The following is a 22,755-nucleotide window of genomic DNA, read 5'->3' as shown; positions in this document are numbered from 1 at the left end:
GGCGATCCGGGCTCTGCTGGCGCCGCGCCGGTTGGCAGACAGTGCAACTGCTGGGGACACACCCACGGAGTTGGAGCCCAAGGGAAAGTTGGGGAACTTGACTTTGCCGGAGAGCGCCACCACACGACGCTTTGGGGACCACGGCCCTTGCCCCCGCGGGCGCTGCCGAGCCCCGCGTGGCCCCGCGCGGGGGCAGAGGGGTCCACCGCCCAGGAGAAGGGGCGGTGCTCCGCCGAGAGGTCCGAGACGGGCGGGGGCGCCGGCCAATGGGCGTCGCCGCCTCCCCGCGGTCCCGCCCCCGGAATCCCGGGTCCCGGCGCGCTAGCCTGGCAGGTCAGACGCGAGCGGCGGCCGCGTGGTGCGGGCGCTCCGGCCGTGCCCGGCGGGGCCCACGCGGCTGCCCCGCGCCCAGCGAGGCCCGGGTAGGCGACACAGGGGCTGGGTCGGCCCGGCCATGCCGCTGGAGGCAGAGGACGCGCTGTACGTGGCGCTGGAGCTGGCCATCGCCGCGCTGTCGGTGGCTGGCAATGTGCTGGTGTGCGCCGCGGTGGGCACGTCGAGTGCGCTGCAGACGCCCACCAACTACTTCCTGGTGTCGCTGGCCGCGGCGGACGTGGCCGTGGGGCTGTTCGCCATCCCCTTTGCCATCACCATCAGCCTGGGCTTCTGCACCGACTTCCACAGCTGCCTCTTCCTCGCCTGCTTCGTGCTCGTGCTCACGCAGAGTTCCATCTTCAGTCTCTTGGCCGTGGCCGTCGACAGGTATCTGGCCATCCGCGTCCCGCTCAGGTGAGGCGCACGGCGTCCCCGACCCCGGGGCTCCGTCGAAGTCCCGCAGAGGAGCGCCAGCTCCAGGCCCCGGTTGCTGGGCGGCGTGCGCGGGGCGCTCCGAGCTCCGGTTCCCAGCCTGGAGGACGCCGGCCATTCCCAGAGACACGTGCGCCCGGGCTGCCCAGACCCTCTCGGTGCCCGGGGCGGGTTCCCCCGGATGCTCCCCCGGATGCGCACGTGGTTTTAAGGGGCTCTGCGTAGGGACGGCTCTAGGAGTTCTGCGGAGTGCGGTCTCCGGTCGCCGGCTCGCGGAGGAAACTTCGGGGAAAGCGCCACCCCCAGCGGGCAGTCGGGGGCCAGGGCGCAGGAGGTTCGGTGATGCTATCTTCTCCTCTGTGGCGAAAACGGTTTCCTCCCCCGAGCCGCCCGCAACCGAGGCTGGGGTCCAGAGCAGCGGCGGAACGCGCTCCCTGAATGCTGGAGGTCGGGAGGCCGGGGAGGTCCCAGGACGCTGGGACTTCGCATTGTCACAATGGACACTACTCAAGACCCAACTTCAGAATGCCAGAAAACGAGGGACAGGCCGACCCGGGAGTAGAGTGGGGTGGGAGGAGGACCCAGCTAACGCTAGGGAACGTTAGAAACATCCGTGCCTTCATGCTGAAGGGTGACCCAAATCACCTCCGGATACTCTTTTTTTTTTTTTTTTAAGGTTTTATTTATTTATTTGACAGAGATCACAGGTAGGTAGAGAGGCAGGCTCCCCGCTGAGCAGAGAGCCCGATGTGGGGCTCCATCCCAGGACGCTGGGATCATGACCTGAGCCGAAGGCAGAGGCTGAGCCACCTAGGCGCCCCTGGATACTCTTTCTTAGAGTCAGAGTGCTGCCGGGTTGGCCAGTACGCACAGCCTCAGAGCACCATGCCCATTGTGTACCCTTGTTTACCTTCCACTGCCCTGTCCCAGCAGGCTGGGGAAACGCAGCAGGATTTCAGAAAATCTGAGGATTTATGGGTGGTCTCTTCCGCCCAGTGAAAAGATGTAGATTGGGCGCGCGCGGGGGGGGGGGGGGGGCAGTCAGCAAGAGATAGGTGTGTGGCAGGGGAGGGTGAGAAGCGCCCCATTGTAGCTGATGATGGAATTCAGTCAAGCACTTGAGAGCAGGAGTATCCAGGAACCTCAGGGCCGACTGATATTATTTACTGCCTACCCTGCCTGGGCCCTTTTGGCATTTCTGAGTTGGGTGAGTTTTGGGTCTCTTTGGTTTTGGAGCTGGGAAGGGAAGCTGAGTCACGGGAGCAGGAGGGAAGGGAATGAATTTATTGGGTACCAACTGTGTGCCAAGTCTGAGAAGCGGTTTATATTATCCTTTTATTCTTTCATTTTTTTTTTTTAAGATTTTATTTATTTATTTGACAGACCGAGATCACCAGTAGGCAGAGAGGCAGGCAGGGAGAGGAGGGGAAGCAGGTTCTCTGCTGAGCAGAGAGCCCGATAGGGGGCTCGATCCCAGGACCCTGGGATCATGACCTGAGCCGAAGGCTGAGGCTTAACCCACTGAGCCACCCAGGTGCCCCTATTCTTTCATTCTTTAAAAAAAAATTTTTTTTAAAGATTTTCTTTATTTTTGACAGAGAAAGAGAGAGAGGGAACACAAGCAGGGGGAGTGGGAGAGGGAGAAGCAGGCTCCCTGCCAAGTAGGGAGCCTGATATGGGCCTCGATCCCAGGACCCTGGGATCATGACCTGAGCTGAAGGCAGACGCTTAATGACTGAGCCACCCAGGTGCCCCTATCCTTTCATTCTTGCTGTAATTCAGAGAGTAGATACTGGTACCTGCCTCTTATAGATAAGAGGGGTGGTGGCTCTGGGAGATTAGTCTTGCTCAGGGTGATGCGTCTGGAATGAGTGTTGGAGCCAGGACTGGTGCTCAGAGTTGGCACCGTATTCCTGCTGTGCCATCAGGCTGTCTTACAGGGCTGTGTGCGGCATATGTGTTTGGGATGTGGCTAGAAAGCACATTGCCGTTTCCGGAAGCAGGATCTGTCTTCAGTCAGTTGGTGGTTGTAAGGGAAATGTGTTGGAGGGCATTGGCCGGGAGAAGGCTCCTAGAAGCCTTTTAAGCGGGCAGACATGTTGAACTTCGTAGTTGTGGGTTGTGTCCTGGGTCTCAGTGGGAACGGGAACCTCCTGCTCAGCTGTACTGGGGTCCGATCTGTGTTTCTGGGCCTTTCCACCTGCTGCTGCCCTTGGCATTGGACCAGGAGGCCTCATGCATCCCATTAGATGACAAAACCCTGAGATTTCCGAGGCTTGGGACAGCATGGTACAGCCTCTTAGGAGTTCCCTTTCTGCCTCTTGGTCTTCATGTTGGTGACTTGATGGCCTTTGGGCCTGTTTGCATGCCGCAGGCAGTCAGTCACAGGCTCCCAGCCTGAGCTGCCCCTTTAACAGAAGCCCCTTGGCTTTGCTCCAGGCTAAGGCCCAGAGAGACCCCAGCTCACCAGGAGTTACTGGTAGAATCCCTTGTACCCCGCGGAGCAGGAAATTCCATAAAAGTTGAAATCTGTTAGTTCTTGTCCTGGTTTGTGTTGGGCAGGGACTTGCAAAAAAACGGGTGTGGGTGTGTTAAGGGGGAAGAAATGTGAACTGTAGGCCCCTAACTTCTCCTTTGCATTTGCCTAGGGCAGGAGGGGAGACGCAGGTGTAGGGTGAAGGAATGGTCAGTTGGGAGGAGAGCTCATCCCCTTCCTGCTCTCCTGGTAGGTCCACGAGAGTTCAGAGGTCTGGAAGAAGTGTGTGCCAGCAGCCTCATCTCCCGCCCCAGGAAGGTTCCGGCATCTGACCTGTCCCTGGCACCAGCCCCCACCCTGGTTGGGTGGAGAGTGTACAGGTTTTCAGGGCTCCTCTGAGTCCTGCGGGGAGGATCCCTCCGCTGTTAGCACTTCCTGCTTCTGGAGAGCAAGGCCCCTGTGAGCAGGCCCAAAGGGATTACAGGGCCCTACTGGGCCCTACTGAGTCAGAATCTCTGGGGTGCGATGTAGGGGGGCAGATTCCAGTGGCAAGATCTTTGACTGGGGAACTGGCAAGTCCTCGGACTTGCCCTTGGTTCCACCCAGGTCATGGGTGTGGCAGGCTCTACCAGCATCCCTGCCCCAGGGCTCTGAGTGCGAGGCCTGAGCGGTCAGCCCGCTGTAAGCATAGCCCAGGGCCACAGAGATCCCAGGTCCCACCTGCCATCCAGTTGCCAAGGTGTTTAGTGACATTGCGGAGATCACAGTGCAGAGGGAAAGGGCAGCCCCAAGGTGATGCTGGGCACAAACATGACAACTTTGGTGGGACTTGAAAAGGAAGAGGTCTGCGCACACCAGGCACGGTTTCCCGGGCCTTCAGACTGAAGGGTGTCCACACACACAGGAAAGGCCACTTCCTCTAGTTCAAGTCCATGCAGTTCTGAGGCTGGCCCCGGCGGAGCCAACCTGGTGCAGTCATGGGGGGCAGCACACAGCTGAGCTGGGAGGGCAGGCTCCCCTGCTTGGGTGTATGTGGGGTGGTGTCTGCCCTCAGCTGCTCCCCCCACCCCCGCACTTCATCCTCTGGCCATTTCTGGCAGGAGCATTTCCTCCTCCCTAATCTAATCCTGTTCCCCTTGGGGCCACAGCCCCCGCTGAGCTGTGGGGGTGGGGGGGTGACTGTGATTCACCTCTGACTGGGGGCCTTCCTAACCCTGCTCCAGGGGTGTTGAGTCTTGGCTAGTGGTTTTCCCAGCGGAGCTGAAGGAGGGTGTTTTCCTGGGTGTGCTCAGGGAAGGGGGCGTGGTGTGTCTGTCTGTTCTGACCCTGGACCCTGACCCTGGGGTCAGCCTCTGTTCCCTTTGCCACCTGGAGGCCTTTTCTCGGTGCCACCCATGGCCGGTTTGGGAGGTAGCTGTTGAAGATGTCTTAGCAAGACTGTGCCTTGGGTGACAGTGTGGCTGGCACTGAGCTGCCCTTAGCTGACCGAGCTGTAGGGTAGGAGCTGGCAGAGGATTCTGAGTGTTTTTGCAGAACCTTTTTTTTTTAATGGACCTACAAATTCCATGGGAGACTCCTCTGCTGGTCCTTCCTTCTGTTGCTTCCAGAAGGCTGTGGGTTGAGTGGTGGCCATGGCTGTGGGTTGAGTGGTGGCTCCCTGAAAGGTGTCCCAGAACCCGTGAACATTACCATGTGGGAAAGGAATGAATATTACTTTCCCTGAATCTTGAGAGGAGGACTTTTTCTTGGATTATCTCTCTGGTGGTCCCTAAACGCTGTTGCATCCTTAGAAGACCCACAGACCTACAGAGAGGGAGGACGAGGCCGTGAAGGCGGGGCCCGGACGGATGCAGCCATGGCCGAGGGATGCTGGGAGAAGCCTGGGGTGGCTTGGGGCCTCTGGCGGGGAGGGAAGCCATCTGTAAGGGGAGGATGTCCTGAAATCCACTCTCTGCTCCCCTGTAGCCGTTCTCCAGAATGCTGCCAGACGGGGGGATTGGAGCCTTAAATCGGATCGCCTCGGCCCCCTGCCTGACGCCCTGCTGTGGTGCCTTGGAGTAAAATGTCAGAGTGGCCTCAGTGGCTCTGGCCACCCCGCTTGTCCCCTCCCTGCCTTACCCACCATAGTCCCACAGGGCGGCTTGTTTCCCTGCCTGGTGTGAAGAGGCTTCTCCTGGCCACTGACTGCATTTATCATGGACTCTAAAGCCCTGAAGTAGGTCTTTACCTGGTCACAGCTGATGGTCTCTTTCTGCCCCGAGCATGAGCTCTTTGACTCCCGGGAGGGGCTTGTTCTTAATTCCAGGCGGCAGTGCTGGGCCCAGTGCCCAGCATGGGGGAGGCACCGGTATTTTGGGTGCACATGTGAGTGACCATGAAGAGTGTGTGTTGGGGGAGGGTCCCAGGCGGCAGATGCCGCTAATGGGCAGAGCTGTCTGGTGAAATGGTGTCAGAAAAAGGATGGTCCGATAAGTTTTAGTAGAAAAAAAGAGGGGAAGCCATCCTCTGAAGGGCTCTGATGGGTCTGATGGGAGGAAAGGCGCTCAGAAAGCCGGCAGGTGCCATGGGTGAGGGCCCCTTCTGGGATAGCAGCACGCATAGTCCTGTGACCAGCCTCTTACCTACAGAAGGGAACATGGCTCTCAGGACTGGTGGGAAAGTCACCCGGGACTAGGGCAGAAGGACTTGGGTGCTCCTCTGCCATTGTGAACCCTCCTCAGCCCTGAGCTGTGACTTTAAACCAGCGGCAGGTGCAACATTTGTCTGAGTCTGAGCCCATGTCCCCAGTTTGGCTATTGTGAACATTTGCTGCTAAAAGCATTCGGATGCACGTGTCCCTTTGGATCACTACGTTTGTATCTTTGGGGAAATACCCAGTAGTGCTATTGCTGGGTCGTAGGGTAGCCCTATTTTCAACTTTTTGAGGAACCTCCATGCTGTTTTCCAGAGTGTTTTCACCAGCTTGCATTCCCACCGTGTAGGAGGGTTCCCCTTTCTCCACATCCTTGCCAGCATCTGTCATTTCCTGACTTGTTAATTTTAGTCATTCTGACTGGTGTGAGATGATATCTCATTGTGGTTTTGATTTATATTTCCCTGATGCCGAGTGATGTAGAGCACTTTTTCACATTTCTGTTGGCCATCTGGATGTCTTCTTCACAGAAATGTCTGTTCATGTCCTCTGCCCATTTCTTGATTGGATTATTTGTCCTTTGGGTGTTGAGTTTGGTAAGTTCTTTATAGATTTGGACACTTATCTTTTATCTGATTTGTCATTTGCAAATATCTTTTCCCATTCTGCTGGTTGTTACTTGGTTTTTTATTTTATTTTATTTATTTATTTGTCAGAGACAGAAGGAGAGCGAGCGAGCGAGCACAGGCAGACAGAGAGGCAGGCAAAGAGGCAGGCAGAAGCAGAGGGAGAAGCAGGCTCCCCGCCGAGCAAGGAACCCGATGTGGGACTCGATCCCAGGACCCTGGGATCATGACCTGAGCCGAAGGCAGCTGCTTAACCAACAGAGCCACCCAGGCGTCCCTGTTACTTGGTTTTTATCTACTGTTTCCTTTGCTGTGCTAAAGGTTTTTATCTTGATGAAGTCCCAGCAGTTCATTTTTGCCGTTGCTTCCCTTGCCATTGGAGACATGTCTAGCAAGAAGTTGCTATAGCCGAGGTCACAGAGGGTGCTCCTGAGTTCTGCTCCAGGATTTGGATGGATTCCTGTCTCCCATTTAGGTCTTTCATCCACTTTGAGTCTATTTTTGTGTGTGGTGTAAGGAAATGGTCCAGTTTCATTCTTCTGCCTGTGGCTGTCCAGTTTTCCCAACACCATTTGTTGAAGAGACTTTTTTCCATTGGACATTCTTTCCTGCTTTGTTGAAGATCAGTTGACTGTAGAGTTGAGGGTCCATTTCTCGGCTCTGTATTCTGTTCCGTTGATCTCTGTGTCTCTTTTTGTGCTGGCACCATACTGTCTTGATGCTTATGGCCTCGTCACAGAGCTTGAAGTCCGGAGTTGCAATGCCCTCGCCTTTGGTTTTCTTTTTCAACATAGCTGTGGCTATTCAGGGTCCTTTCTGGTTCCATACAAGTTGTAGGATTATTGGTTCCAGCTCTGTGAAAAAAGGTGATGGTATTTTGATAGGGATTGCTCTGAATGTGTAGATTGCTCTAGGTAGTGTAGACATTTTCACAATATTTGTTCTTCCAGTCCATGAGCGTGGAACAAAATTTCCATTTCTTTGTGTCTTCCTCAATAAACCAACCAAAGAAGGAGAGGATCTGTGCTCAGAAAACTATCCAAAACGCTTGATCATTTCCTTATTTCCTCCTTTCTCTGTTCTTTCCTTCTGGGGGTTGTAACCCAAGTCTTCTTCCCAATCTCATGGAATTCCCCTCCTTGACTGATCTTGTCTCTTAATTAAAATTCTCTTGCATTCGAGTTTTCAACACTATAGCTTTTTAGTCTCCTCTGCCAGAATTCCTTGACTTTCCCTCCCTAGATTCCCTATTTTTTTTTTTTTAATTTGAGCATTCATATTTTTACTTTTGATTTGAGGTTAATTTTTGAGTTGCCTTTGAAAAACCTTTTTTCAGAAGGTTTTGGAGTCACGTAGTTCAGACTCCTTCACGTGGCACAAAGTATATGTCATCGGAACCTCTTCCCGCCCCCCTCCTCTGTTGTGAGGTCTCACGCTGCAGCTTGGGGAGAGGGGAGAGGCCGAAGGGGGTCCAGAGATGGGAGGACAGTGACCGGAAGTGAGTGCAACAGCCCCCAAAGCTGGTCCACAGGCAATTTTCCCCTTGATTTCCGTTCCTCTCGTACATCCCATTCTGGTACCTGCAGGCTGCGAGGTTGGCGTCTCTCTTCCTGGCCCTCTCTGTTTCTGATGTAGGGCCCTGCCCCATCCTGATGATCCTGCCTGCCTTCTGCTTTCCAGAAACTCCTTAAAATCTCTGGTTTGTGGGTATCACCCTCCACTTCTATTTTTAGAATTGCTACAAATTATTTTCTTTCTGTGTTTCTCTACTGTCTTGTAAATGGGATTTTCTGAGAAGTGAAAATTAAGTGGAAGCTGGAACCTGAAGGCCTCTGCCATCGGCTTGGGTTGTATCTTGTGTCTCGGCTTGCTGTCTTTTTTTTTTTTTAAAGATTTTATTTATTTATTTGACAGAGAGAGATCACAAGCAGGCAGAGAGGCAGGCAGAGAAGAAGGGAAGCAGGCCCCCTGCTGAGCAGAGAGCCCCATGCGGGACTTGATCCCAGGACCCCAAGATCATGACCTGATCCGAAGGCAGTGGCTTAACCCACTGAGCCACCCACGCGCCCCTCGGCTTGCTGTCTTGGTTGGATATTGGGCATGAGGAGAAGGGAGGAGTCCAGGGTGACCTCCCAGAGTCCTGGGATCGAGTCCTGTGTTGGGCTCTCTGCTCTGCGGGGAGCCTGTTTCCTCCTCTCTCTCTCTCTCTCTGTCTGCTTGTGATCTCTGTCTGTAAAAAAAAATAAATAAAATAAAAATGAACAGACCCTCTGGCGGACAGCACGGGGGAGGGGTGGGGGGGCGACAGGATTGTGCATGGTTGCCTTCTGTCCTGTAGGCCCTAGGGAAGAAGGCATGACCAGGGTGGAGGCTGTGGAGATGGAGGCAGAGTCTGGAGATACTTGAGATGTGTACACTCTGAACTTCTGTACCGGGGAAGGTTGCCAAGAGGTCTGGCAGAGTAATCACAGGTGAAGCCACATCGCCAAGAGGCTAGGACAGGAAAGAATCCTAAGAACCAGATGTGGGCCCTGGGACCCTAGTCTTTGAACAAGGACCAGAGGTGGGGCGGGTGGGGGTGGGGTGGGCTGGGACCTGGGGTCAGCCTGTGGGATTGCGGTGGAGCTGTTGACCGCACACACTGAGATGCTTGGGGCGAGAAGATGGGATCTTGGGGAACAAGTTCTGGAGGCCTTGCTGTCTTGGTTGGATGTTGGGCATGAGGAGAAGGGAGGAGTCCGGGGTGACCTCGAGGTTCGTGGGCAGCTGGGTGGCCCCGACCCCCGACACGCAGGGGCTTTGGGAAAGCGCACACGTTATGGTGGAGCGGTACAGGAGGCAGCTGAGCGTGGAGCCTGGGGAGTCTGGGCCGGCAGCCCTTCCGGCTGGCTCTGGACCTGGCTCCTCCGGCTTTGTGTGGGGTCCCGCCCGGTGCGGTTCCCCAGCCTCTGGCAGGGCAGCTGCCTCTGCAGGCTCTCTGCCTCGCTGAACAAATTCATGCTCCTCGTCCTGCTGAACCCCACCTTCTTTAGTTTAGTGACCGTTTTGCTCCAGTCCTAGTCCTGCCACCCACAGACTTCCTGGAGCAGCTTCCTGCAGATGACATCTCGATTTCCAATGCTCATTTCAATACCGCTATCAAACCTGCTCTTTTCTTCTAACTAAAAAATTGGGGGGAGGGACACCTAGGTGGCTCAGTCAGGGCGTCTGTCTTCTCGGCTCAGGTCATGATCCTGGAGTCCCGCATCGGGCTCCCTGCTCAGTGAGGAGTCTGCTTCTCCCTCTGTCCCTCCCCCGCTGCTCATGCCCTCTCTCTCTCTCTCTCTCAGATAAATAAAATCTTCAGAAAAACTAAAGGAAAAGGTTTCCTAGAAAATTTAAGTAAATAATTTTTTTAAAAGATTTTATTTATTTATTTGACAGAGAGAGAGGAGGAACCAGGCTCCCTGCTGAGCAGAAAGCCTGATATGGGACTCAGTCCCAGGACCCTGGGATCATGACCTAAGCCGAAGGCAGAGGCTTAACCCACTGAGCCACCCAGGCATCCTTAGTCAATAAATTTTACTTAATTTTATATGTGACTCTTCCACTGCCAGTCACCTAAGTTCCTCCAAAGTCGGAATCATGATCTTCAAAATAGCCCCTTTTAGAAAGAGCTTTTGGGGCACCCAAGGGGCTCAGTCGGTTACGTGTCCGACTCTTAATTTTGGCTCAGGCCATGATGTCGGGGTCTTGGGATTGAGCCCCATGTTGGGCTCTCCCCCAAATGTGGAGCCTTCTTGAGGTTCTTTCTCCTTCCCTCTGTGCCTCCCCCTGCTTGTGCATGCTCACCCGCTCGAATGAATGAATGAATGAATGAATCTTTTGTTTAGTCCACGGTTGTCACTGTCAGTCCACAATTCTTTCACTTGGGCTGCTTTGATCTCCACTTGAATATGGATGTACTTCAGAAATTCCCCACCTGTAACCTTTGGGACCCACTTTCTTGACTTCAGGGTCACGTTTAGGGTCAAAATAGATGGCTCTACCTGGTTCTCTATGTCAGACACTCCCTAGACTGTCACATCCTAGAACTGCACAGATTGTAGGGATCCACCAGTGCCTGGGGTTTAAACAGTGTGACTGTTAGGTCTTTCATGGTTTTAAATGATTGAAGTCCTGTAGTTCCTTCCCACAGATCTAACACATAGTTCTGCGAATAGCGGAGACCACACGTATTCTGTACGAGGCCTTCCCAGCGATGCAGGTCTCTGGAGAAGGCCCCATCAGGATAGACCTCAGCTGCTTTCTTTCTTTCTTTGTTATTTAACATAAAGAACTTTAAAGCTTTATTGAAAGATGTTACTGAACAGGTCTTGTCAGTTGCATTTTGCAACACCCCCTCTCCCCACCCGGGACCTTGGGTTTCTTAAATCCTTCCCCAGTCACTTCTCTTTGGTGCTATCAAGTCTACAATCTACTTTCCTGTCTGGTCTCTCTGCTTCCAGGCTTGCCCTCCTGGCCCTGCTGGCGGTCTTTGTAAAACGAAAACCTGACTGCCCCTCCTTCCTTTACCTAATACTCCCAGTGCCTTATTATAAGTCCCAGTGCTCTCACTGGGTAAATACTGTCTACCTGATGTTATGTCCGTTTGGATCTGTCACGTGAGAAGGCGGGCCATCTCCATGTGTCCCACAGTTGGCGTGTCAGCTCTGATCACTTGGTTACAGCTGTGTCTGCCAGTGCTCATCACTATAAGTGTATGTTTTCCCAGCGATGACTCTTGCCAGAGTCCGTTATTACCATGTAAAATGGCAGTTTTCTTTCTCTTCATGCCATCTGTATCAACTGGCATCCTTCATTTAAAAAAAAAAAAAAGAGTTTTACCTTCTCTCTGCTCCATTATTTTTTAAAATATCAGAATGGACATTTTAATGGGATTTTTTCTTTCAGTGGGTTCTAATCCTTTTGTGTTTTTCATTTTGATGCCCAAAATGAGCCAGTGGGAGCCCACTCAAGTTCACTTCTAGAAGTGTTGCCCTCAATTTTTTTGAGTACTTCCGTACTTTTTGTGACAGAAAGGTTTTTCAAGCCCACATTGTATTTTCTGGCTTTGGAATCAGGCATTTCCCCGTGGAGCCCTGCTTCCTTTCAGTGGAGAATGGTATTTAGAAACCAAGATTTGGATCGGTGTGCTCACTGCCACCAGAGCGTCCTTTCTTCTAGGCCCTCACAGTGGAAGAAGTAGGATATATTCCCTTTTTTGAATAATGAGTTGGAACTCTTGCTTACAGGAGAATGCCACCTAATTAATGTGTAGGAATGCTTGCGTTAAGCAAATCATTTGGCAACTACCGTAGTAATAACTCGTTCAGGCAAGAATCATCAATAGCTGCTCAAACTCATTGGTGAAAGTCTGATGAGGAGTGAGATACGTAGTCTCGAAGTATCTGTTCCAAGATAGCTGCTAATTACAACGGGACACATGGTTACAGTGGAGAAATCTGGCAGACGCCACTGTAATGAGGTGATCCAAGCTAACATCATCAGTAAGGGGATGCACCGATGTTACGTGCCTCCTGACGTCCATATAGAGGCTGATGCTTTTGACAATTAATGTGCTATCTGTAGCAGTATGTTTCAACCCTAGCCATGGGAGGATACTTTATGGGGGTCCTTTTTTAATTCTTTGGTTTGGTTTCAGGCAGGGACCCCTTCTCTTGGGGGGCTCTTATTTCATTTGAAAATCAGAATCTGGAGCCCAGCAACCACAGGCTGTCCCTGAGTCCTCACGGATACCTGAAAACCAAAATGTGAGAGTCCCCCAAAAAACAGCCTCCAAGGTGACCCCTGGGAGACCTGGTCCTGGTCCCCATCTTTAATCTCAGTGGGTTTGAATCACCCTCAGACCACGGTAGACTGTCTTCTGGCCATAGGAAGCTGGTGGGGAGTACTGACAGCTCTCTTTTTGGCCACCTGCGTTCTTCCTCCATTTTTCTTGGGTTACTGCAAAGGACAACTGGGATTCTGTCCAGCCACCTGTACATTCAGCAGTGGGCATCTCCCCTGGGTTCAGATATGTCCGAACCTGCTAGAGTAGATGACAGAGCTGCTTCCCACCCCGCCCCCTGCCCCAAGAGCCAGAGTTGCTGAGGGTCCTGGCCTCCTCCAGAGGGTAGGCTCTGGGGACCACCGCTGTCACCTGGCGGGTGGCCAGGCATTGTCCTTACATCGGGCTGCCCCCCACACTAGAGCTAGGACCGTCGCAGATGGTGGGGACAAGGCAGATAACCCTTCATATATTTACCGCAAATGGGCACCGAGGGACCTTCCTGCTCATAGACCTGAAGTTCATGTACACAGAACCAGATGGTGTCTACCCTTTTCGTGTAAGAATGGTTTTACGTGTTTCTCAGATGTTTGATAGAATTCGTAGGTGAAGTCAGCTGGGTCTTCAGTGTTCTTCGTGGGAAGCTTTAATGGCTATGGAATCTACTTCTTTAGTACAGACAGCGCCATTCGAATTCTCTGATTTTCTGTCCATGACGACTTTTCACAAACCCTTTTCGTTTGGTTCCGTGAGCAGGGAGATGGCCCTCTCTGAAGGTGGCCTCTCATGAACCAGGGGCTGAAGCCGAAGCAGGGCTCGTTCCTGTGTCCCCTGCTCTGAACTTGGGACGAGAGACCAGGACTCTGGTCTCTCCCCCAAGTTCAGACTCCTGCTGAGCACTCGTGTTCCTGGCCCACGGGGGGCGCTGTGGAGTCGGCCGTGAACGAGGCAGAGGCTTGCCGTTAAGGTGGAAAGAGACGCACATTACAGTGATGGGAGTTTTGGGGAAGGGGCGCCGTGGGGATCGCAGGGTCCCCAGGGAGCACGGCGCTGTCCTGCAGGACGATGAGTCTGTTTCCTTGTGAACCTCCATGATGGGAGCTCGTGCACGTGTCATGGGTGAAGAGTGGGGGATGCTGGTCCCCGTGCAGACTGCTTGGGTTCATCTGTGGTTCGGTCCTGGTGAAAGGGCTTGGGGTTGTGGGATACCCTTACAATTTTCAGCAGGAAAGGAAAGCTGTGTTGTAGGAGCCCAAAGGGGAACGAGGAGGAAGGAAAAAACCAGCAGTGCCTGCGCCTGGGCCTGCTTGCTCTGAAAGCCGCCCCTGGGCTGGGGCCAGGCTGGGGCCCCCCTGCGCACCACGCCCTGCTTTGTAACAGCTCCGACCAGCTCTCACCTGCCTCGTTCTGGCACTTCGCGGGCCTCGCTCTAATGCAGGTTTTGCCAGAACCTCCACTAGATTTGTTGGGTGCGTTTTTAATATTCATCGTGGTGGCCTCCAGCCCCACCAGGCTGCCTGCCCAGGCGCTCTCAGATGTTAGTGCTCTGGTTACATTTTGTAGGTTTTGAGGGGTCCGTTCTAACCCGACTTTGGATTCACGTCCTGTTACTATTCATGGGCACTTTTAGAGAATACGAAGTTTTCCTAATAACGTATATACGTATACATGCTTGAAGGCAGAAATGTCTATATTACAGAGGAATGTAGTTTGCGAGCTGGACAGAATATAAAGGAAAAAGTCCCTAAACAAAGAGTAAACAATTTAAGAACCAATGACAACTCCATGGGCATCTCCCTAGAGCTGTGGGTCCATAAGGTGCTCCGAACACCTTCTCTCTGTGCTCAGAGCCCAGCAGTGTGGGAGATGGGTTCTGTAGTCACTTCTGTCCCCATTTCTCAGATGCCAGAGCGCAGACTCCGTATAGCCCGCAGCCAGTGCCCAGGGCAGTCGCTCAAGGGCATCGGCTGATCTCCACCCCCCGGAGCCGGGAATCCTGATTTCCGAGGCGGAGAAGGCAGTGGCCTGGTCTGAGCAGAGGGAGGCCCAGCGCAGAGGGAGGAGACCCTGCCCCAGAAATAGGCCAGCCCTTGTTCTACAGAACTTGGCGAATCTGCCTTGCATTATGTAACAGTGGCCACACTGTTCCCTTTGTTGAGTCCCTCCGTGTGACCGATTTTCTGTCAATCTCCTTAGCTAATGAGCCCCTTCAAGGGAGAATGGGTGGGTCACAGCCCAGCCTCCCTCCCAGCAGAGCAGCATAGCCGCTTTCCAGAGCGTGGCCTTTCCCAGAACACGCCTTTTGTGTGGGAGAGAATCGCTCCTGCTTGTTTGGAATAAAAAAGCTGCTCACGCTTCCTTCAGTTGTCGCTGCATTTTACTGACACCTCCCACTTTTGGGGCCGATGTCCATCTTCCTTGGCCTTACTCTTGTGCTCGGTGCCCCCCACAGCCAGGCAGAGACTGGCATAGGGGCAGATGGAGGCAAAAACTTGACCCCTGCCTTTCGGGAATGTTTTGGGGACACACGCATGCACATGTTGAGGATGTTGTGGGAGACCCTGGTGTAGAGGGATGAAAGCATGGGCTCCGCAGGCCGGAGGGGCCAGGGAACAGGCAGGCATTCTGGAAAATGAAGGGCCGCAATAGCTGAAGTAGGAGGGGAGAAGTCAGGGGAGGAGATCACTAGAAACTTCGTGAGATGCCAGGGAGCCCAGGGGTCATCCCTGGGAACATCCTGCTCAGGGCGGGGACACCTGTCGGCTCTCTCCAGCATCCATGACTGTCTCCCCCCGGGGCCTGCACCCAGGCATGGGTCTCATGGACACCATGTGCCACAATGGCGCTGGAGTGCCTGTGCTAAACGTGCTTTTTTCTTTGGAGCCTTCTCGTGGGTCTGGCTGTTCCTCCTGCAGAGCAAAGGAAGTCTCCATGCTGCCATGCCCGGAGCCATGTGGCAGCTCCGGCGAGGGCAGACATGTCCAGGGAAGAAAGAGAAGCCGTGGAGCCGTGGCTGGCTGCCCCCGAAGTGGGCCTGTGGCTGAGTGACTGGCAGAGGCGGGAGCCGGGACTGGTGAGACGAGCCATCTGGTCTCAAACTGGAAAATGACTACTTTTGGCAAAACCGGAGTCAGGTTGGATAGAGTTTGTGTCCTGACTGCAGTTCAGGGCAGCAGGCCAATAACAAGCTCTCTGAGCCTCGGTTGCCATGTCAGTAAACTGGAGTGGGTCCAGCTGTGACCTGAGAGCCACGGTCTGAGCATGATGGGTAGGCTGCCTGGAGGAGGTTTCAGCAGCACAGGCTCAGTGTCAGGGCTGAGGGAGCAGGTCTGCAGGTGCAGGACTCCAGAACATTGCTCATGGGGTTCAAAGTCCGCCTGAGAGGGAAAGGATCTACTAGTTGGGGGAAATGAGGGAAGAAACCTTGTTTTAGATGAAGAAAGTTTTAAAGTGTTAAGTACTCAGGGCGTCCGGGTGGCCCAGTCTGTTGGGCATCTGCCTGCAGCTCAGGTCATGATCCCAGGGTCCTGGGATCAAGCCCCGCATTGGGCTCCCTGCTCAGTAGGGAGCTTGCTTCTCCCTCTCCTTCTGCTGGTCCCCCTGTTCATGCTCTGCCAAATAAATAAAAAATAAAATCTTCAGAAAAAAAATTGCAAGTACTCTTGGTATATTAAAGATGAAATGGAGATGTGGCTTTACTCTCCACTTTAGCTGAGTATTTTAGGGCCTCAGAATAATTCCACAAATTCTCAACCCTGCAGTGCTCTGTACATTCCCTGACTGACTGGACCCAGTCCCGCCTCTTCTTCCCAAGCTCTCCATTCCCTGGGCCACTGCCAGATCCCTGGCTCTTCTCTTACCTCTTCTCCGGACGTTCCCTCGGCCACCTGGCCTTGACTAAGGCGGCCCCCCAAGGACATGGTTTCCCTTATTTCTGCTTACACCTGGGACCTTGGGTGGGGACTCGGGCTCAAGTGCTTTTCTCTTGGGTCTCCCCACTGTCCTTTCCAGAATAGCATCCTGTTCCCTCCTGCAAAAGACATGAACCTTCGATGTTCCCCTCGTCCAGACACACTGCCCCGCACCCAGCTGCCGAGCCCGGGAATCTGCATCCTGGTCTACCTTCCTGTGCAACTTGCTGACTCCCCCTCGGCCTCACACTTGCACGGGTCAGCCTGCACCTCGTCCTAAACGGAGGCTGTTCTGTTACCCTGTCAAGACCACAGAGGCCGTCATCCCACCACATATTTCTAGCAAGCTCCTTTCTGCTCGGTGAGACCTCCAGCGCCCCCATGCCTCGCCCCCGCAGAGGACAGCTTTTCTTCCGTGGCCGAGTGACCGCAGCTCTTAAAGGTCTTGTAGCCGCCCAGCCCTGCCCCTCCTGCCCTGGCCCTGTTCTCCTTCTCTCTGCCACAGCGGCATGTCCCCCGCACGCACCCTGGGCCACATCCTCCAACCTCCCCAGATTCTCAGCCGCTTTAATAGTTTCGTCTTTTTTCTACATCTTCTCTCTCGGGATCGTTGTCATTAGGATACTGACATCCATTGTCTTGCTCTTAATCCCCTCGATACTGTTTCAGTATAAGGCATGCGCGTGTGGGATGGGACAAACCCTAGGAACCATCCTCCGTTCTCATCTTCCTACATCCAGTCCATTTTCAGGACCAGCTGGTTCTCCCTCAGAGGGCAGATCTGTTGGCACCGTCTTCGTTGTCACCTGATCCACGTCACCGTTTTCTCTTGAATGAGCCACCAAGAGTTTCCTAACTGATCTGCGTTTCTTCTTGGTTCCCTAAAATTCAGTCTCCATACTGTGAACTTCACAAAACCTAAGTCAGCACCATTCCGTTGCTTAAAATACAACTTCAAGTTTCCCAGTGCACTTGGATTATCAGAATCTAGATTCCTTCCCATGGCCTATGAGCCGGCCCCTGCCTTGTCTTAGGGGTCTTCCTTTCCCTTCTTTAGGAAAGGAAAATCCCTTCCTGTCTGCAAGTCTTTTTTTTTTTTTTTTTTTAAAGATTTTTATTTATTTATTTGACAAAGAGAGATCACAAGTAGGCAGAGAGGCAGGCAGAGAGGAGGAAGCAGGCTCCCTGCTGAGCAGAGTCCGATGCGGGACTCGATCCCAGAACCCTGAGATCATGACCTGAGCCGAAGGCAGCGGCTTAACCCACTGAGCCACCCAGGCGCCCCCTGTCTGCAAGTCTTACCATGCTGCTCGGACTAGAATGCTCTCGTCCCCACTCTTCAAATTTTTTACTCCTTTTGCGCCTTGCTCTGCCCAAGAGGCCTTCCCCAGCATCCTCTGTCCCGAGCCTTCCTGTTTTCCCTCTGATCTGCTCCCTATTCATTTTGGTTTGGCCAAAATCCCCCTGATTTGTAATGACACGTTTGTGTGTCTACTTGTTGACTTTCTCCTTCGCTCGCTTTACAACCCAGGAGGGCTGTGATTATGTTCCGCGTGACTAGCGGAGCGCCCGAGCTGTAGGAAGGGCTCTGAGTGAGATAGTTAGCCAGGAGGGAGAGAAGCTGTGTTTGGGGGCTCACAAAGGGGCGACCGGCTGCTCCCCAGATGGAATCATCTGCTTTATCTAAGTCCATGGAGCATAAAAGTGGTTTTTCACATGTGCAGGATCCAGCGGTTCTGAGTTCAGATGTAGGTGGATTCCTGCTGTTGTTCTGGACTCTGGTGGGAAGCCCACCCGTCATCCCTCCATGTCCAGTGTCTAATGTTGCTTTAAAAAAAAAAGTCACGTAAAATAAGCCTCAGCATAGTATGGTGCAGGGAGCATTGGCCTGGGAGTCCCGACCCAGCTTGGGTCTCTGGGTCTTACATTGCTTTGGTTCCTCAAAGCTTTGTATCTCTGTGTCCTCATTTGTAAAATAAGGGAGCTTTGATTAGGAGAGAGAAAACTCCCTTCCAAGTTGTATGCTTTTCGCTCTGGGATGAACGGTGGCTTAAGCAGTCAAGACATTTAATGATCTCTTGAACTTGAATGTGGAGCCATGATGGTTCTACGGTTGGTGCAGGGTTCAGAAAGGTGGTCAAAGACCCGGCCCTTTCCTTCCTTCTGCTTGGCTGTTGCTTTGTCTCCAGGCTAGCCCCTCATGGTCACTAGATGGTTGCCACAGCTCTAGGCATCAGGGCCTCCGACGGGAGCATCAAAAGCACAAGGGGATGGGTGGCGAGAAGAGACCTCCTCATGGGTTCTCTCTCATTTTATCAAGAAGGAACATCTTTCCTGGAAGTACCCTACCATGCTTCCTTTCGTCTCATTGGCCAGAACCACCTCCTATATCCACACCAGAGAACTTGCTTACACCAAATACGGTTCGCCCCGGCCCCACACTGGCCAGTATTCAAGTGCACACAATTAAATACAGCTGAATCCTGTGAACGACAGGACAGAAAGGGCAGGCTGTTGAAGCGGCCTCGTAGATCTGGATTCCTGTGACTCTAAGTGCTTGGCTTTGAGGGAGGCTGGCTGGGCCTCCTGACGCATTCTCCGACGGAGTGATGGGCAGCAGGAACATTTTCTTTTTAAAGGAATGGCTGTGTGTTCCCGAATGAGGGGGGGAAACAGAAAGGATTTAGAAATAGATGGATTTAGCGGCCCAGGGAAATTTAGCGAGCAGTGGAGTCCAGCGGGCCATTCGTAGTAAAGGCCCCACGACCGCGCTGCCCCTTGTGGAGAGCGGCTGTCACAGGGGGAGAAAGGATCAGGGGTGGCTGTCATGAGGCAAGAACTCTGTGAGCTTCTGTAGCAATCTGGGCCCGTTCTCCTTCCAGTCCAGGCCCCTGGCCTTAGGTGTTCCTAGTAAGTGCTCTTCTTTTAAAGCCATTGGGTAACAAGTCAGATAACAAATAAGGAATGCATTCATAATGACCAGATCATTAAGAACCTACCAGATATGCGCCAGGTCCTGCGGTGCCAAAGGTGCCAAAGGGACAAAGTGCCGGTCCTTGAGGCTGACCTTCTAGTGGAGGGGAAACCACCGGCATAGATAAATAAGCTCTGTGCCAGGTGTGTGTCTGGGGCCAGGGAGAGGGAGTGAGTGGCCACCTGAGCCTGAGAGGTGATCCGGAAAGGCTGTGACCCTTCAAACAGGAACAGGTATTTATCCTCTGTGGAGAGTGGCGGGAGCCCTTGGGGAGCCCCGGCAGGCCCTGGCTGGGTGGGGCTGGGGCCGCGGGGTGCTGTGGGCCCGAGCAGAGTCTGGGCTTTCTACCTCAGGTGTGGGAAACTGGACACTGGAGAGGCAGGTCTTCAGGTAACATGTATCAAATTATTTCCCCGTTTTCTTCCCAGAGGTGTTAAGGAAAGATTTTCTCTCATTTACTCTGACATTGAATACATACTATGGACCAGTTATTAACAGCAAGCCTGATAGCTTTGCTATAAATCATATATGGACTAGTTTATGGGAAAATGTCTACATTACATTTCTCGCAATTTTTAACAAGATTCCAAGTTTCAAAACTACCAGAGTTACTTAATATTTGCTACAGTATTTTCCCATCTTTATCAGCTTCGCTGCTAGCAGAGAGAGGGACGTTGACAGATGTCTTCTTGTTCTCCGGCAGTTTCCAGAGCTGACTGTTGGTACAGTCGGAGACAGACCTCTCTGTGTGTGGGGGAGGCCAGGATTCTTGCCCAGGGTGGCCCGGTAGTGCTGCTGGGCCCCTGGGGGCTCGGATGCTCACCTCCTCAGGCTTTTGTTCAAGTCTCATCAGATCGGTGAAACCTCCTTTGACTGACTAATTGAAAACTCCAGTTCCTGCCAGTCCTGGTCTTCCATATCTGCTTTTTCTTTTTTCATTCTACACCTCTCCTGATAGCTCACTGTATAATTTACTAGCAGATTTGTGGTTTGGGATCTCTGGTCTCCCCCTACTAGAATGTAAGTGCTTTCTAAGCAGGGATCTTGGGTGTTCTGTTCGCTGGTTCGGCACCTAGAACAGTGCCTTACAGAAGACCTAGACTCACAGCTTGGGATGTGGGTCGTTAGAAAGTGCCCCCCAAAGGGGCGCCTGGGTGGCTCAGTGGGTTAGGGCCTCTGCCTTAGGCTCAGGTCATGATCCCAGGGTCCTGGGATCGAGCCCTACATCGGGCTCTCTGCTCAGCGGGGAGCCTGCTTCCTCCTCTCTCTCTGACTGCCTCTCTGCCTACTTGTGATCTCTGTCTGTCAAATAAATAAATAAAACACTTTTAAAAACGCTGTTAAAAAAGAAAGCGCCCCTGAAGACTTCACTTGTTCTTACTGACCAGGATCTGTCACTCAGCAGAGCTGAGCTTGGAATTCAAGGATGAAGCTCTGAGCTTGTCAGAGTGAAGTCTTTCATACCTATTTGGAGGTCTTCATGTTGGGGGTAAAAGGCTGCTGCCCTCTGAGGGCGGCCCTAAAGGTTGCTGGGATGAGGACCACAGAACAAAGCAGAGGTGGGGTCTCGGGCTCTGGCGACAGTTCTGTGCGCTGACGATAATGGGTGCTGTTCTTTTGAACAGATATAAGAGTCTGGTCACTGGGACTCGAGCGAGAAGAGTCATCGCTGTCCTCTGGGTCCTCGCCTTTGGCATCGGACTGACCCCGTTCCTGGGGTGGAACAGTAAGAACACTGCCGCCAACTGCACGGAGCCCTGGGATGGAGCCACAAATGCAAGCTGTTGCCTCGTGCGGTGCCTGTTTGAGAACGTGGTCCCCATGAGCTACATGGTGTACTTCAACTTCTTCGGGTGCGTCCTGCCCCCGCTGCTCATCATGTTGGTGATCTACATCTGGATCTTCCTGGAGGCCTGCAGGCAGCTGCAGCGCACGGAGCTGATGGACCACTCCAGGACTGTCATCCAGCGGGAGATCCACGCCGCCAAGTCCCTGGCCATGATCGTTGGGATCTTTGCTCTCTGCTGGCTGCCAGTACATGCCATCAACTGTGTCACCTTCTTTCAGCCAGCCAAGTCTAAGGCTAAGCCCAAGTGGGTAATGAACACGGCCATTCTCCTGTCACATGCCAACTCGGTGGTCAATCCCGTTGTCTATGCCTATCGGAACCGGGACTTCCGCTACACTTTTCACAAAATCATCTCCAGGTACATTCTCTGCCAGACGGATGTCCTCAAGAGCGGGAATGGGCAGGCAGGGGCACAGCCAGCCCTTGATGTGGGCCTATGACCTAGGGCCCGGCCTCTTCAAGAAGGCACACATTCTCAATAAACAAAGGGACGGGACCTCACTGGCTGATTCCTGTTTTTAAAGACAGTGACACTGTGTATGGGCACGGGCCACCTCTCTTTTGAGTGACCACATATCTAGCTAATATGCACGTTATTAGTTGGCTGCAAAGGTTCACAAATGTATTTCTGGTTCGTTCTGGCTGCTGTGTGGATGATGCGAATGGCCTGGATTGTAAAAGACTGTTTTCGTTTTTAAGAGTCTGCGTCTTTTCATGGTAGAACATGAAACTATTTTACTGTAAAACACTGTGAACTGTTATAATACAAAATTTTTTTAATGTAGAGGCAGTGAAAGAGTAAGAGTTGAACATACTAAAAATAAATACTTGTTCCTAGGAAGGTGACCAGGAAAATTAAAAGTGTAATTCTTCAGTTAACAGACTTCTGTATTTATTTGGGGAAATGCTACTCTTGTGAATTCGTAAGTGGACTGTCAGTCTTTGGGAACCTTGTTCTCCATGTACTGCACACCACCCTAGAGGAAGAACGGGGTTCATGCGATCCCTCCCCTCCCAGACGGCACCTGCCCCTTCTGCCCTTAGGTAGTCACGTGTATCCCCACCAGGCTGCAGTCTGGCCACGTCCCTGGAGCCCAAGTGTGAAAATGTGAATAAGTAAAAATCCTACATCCATGTACCTCTATTACAAGAGATAAAAATAAAACTTCACAACAAGTTTAGCATGCTGCACCCACATCCTTTCCTTTATAGTGAAGGCTGCTTAAAAGGAGAAGTTCATACCCAGCTCAAGTTTCCCAAGGAGTCGAGTCTTGACAGGTTTTATCTGCGGCAACAAAGGGCTCTCTCCCCCCACCCCCACCGTGCCACCCGCACCCTTTCCCGTCGTGTGCTCGCCTGGCGCCGCACGTCTCCAGGGCTGGGCTGTAAGATGTTTCTTCTGTTTGTTCGCGGCTGCATTTCCTTCTGCAGTAAACCCAGGAGAGCGAGGACACTGCAGATTTACGAGCCCCCGCGGAGCCAGAGCGTTCGTGGCCCTCCAGGCTCCTGCTCCGGCTGGGAACAGCTTTGCTAAGTCTCCTGGCTGCACGCAGTCTCATTTTCACTGTCACTGTCACAGCTCCTTCACTCTGTCCAGGTCCAATCGAGTTCCATTTCTCTCCTCTAAAACATGTCTCTTGGTAGTTCTCGGGCGTTTTTCTTCTTCAGACT

General features: G+C 52.9%; 1 protein-coding gene and 1 non-coding gene across 2 annotated transcripts; one reads left to right on the top strand and one right to left on the bottom strand.

Moving 5' to 3' along the window:
* Positions 1-318: 318 nt before the first annotated feature.
* ADORA2B (adenosine A2b receptor) lies at positions 319-21,963 on the top strand. Its single transcript, XM_004779878.3, has 2 exons — positions 319-789; positions 20,861-21,963. The coding sequence occupies exons 1-2, from the start codon at positions 455-457 to the stop codon at positions 21,522-21,524; spliced, it is 999 nt and encodes a 332-aa protein (XP_004779935.1). The 5' UTR covers positions 319-454; the 3' UTR covers positions 21,525-21,963.
* LOC123393471 lies at positions 10,693-10,823 on the bottom strand. Its single transcript, XR_006608252.1, has one exon. It is a non-coding gene; the product is annotated as a small nucleolar RNA SNORA18 (small nucleolar RNA).
* Positions 21,964-22,755: the final 792 nt, after the last annotated feature.

This window comes from Mustela putorius, unplaced genomic scaffold (genome assembly GCF_011764305.1).
Source record: "Mustela putorius furo isolate JIRA1106 unplaced genomic scaffold, ASM1176430v1.1 tig00000867_pilon_pilon_pilon, whole genome shotgun sequence".
Lineage (NCBI taxonomy): Eukaryota > Metazoa > Chordata > Mammalia > Carnivora > Mustelidae > Mustela > Mustela putorius.
The sequence above is the reverse complement of the archived record's forward strand: the minus strand, read 5'-3'. Positions and strand labels throughout refer to the sequence as shown.

Coding starts and splice junctions, on each gene's coding strand:
- ADORA2B (XM_004779878.3), top strand. CDS start 455: ATGCCGCTGGAGGCAGAGGACGCGCTGTACGTGGCGCTGGAGCTGGCC. Junction 790..20,860: donor GCCATCCGCGTCCCGCTCAG/GTGAGGCGCACG, acceptor TCTTTTGAACAG/ATATAAGAGTCTGGTCACTG.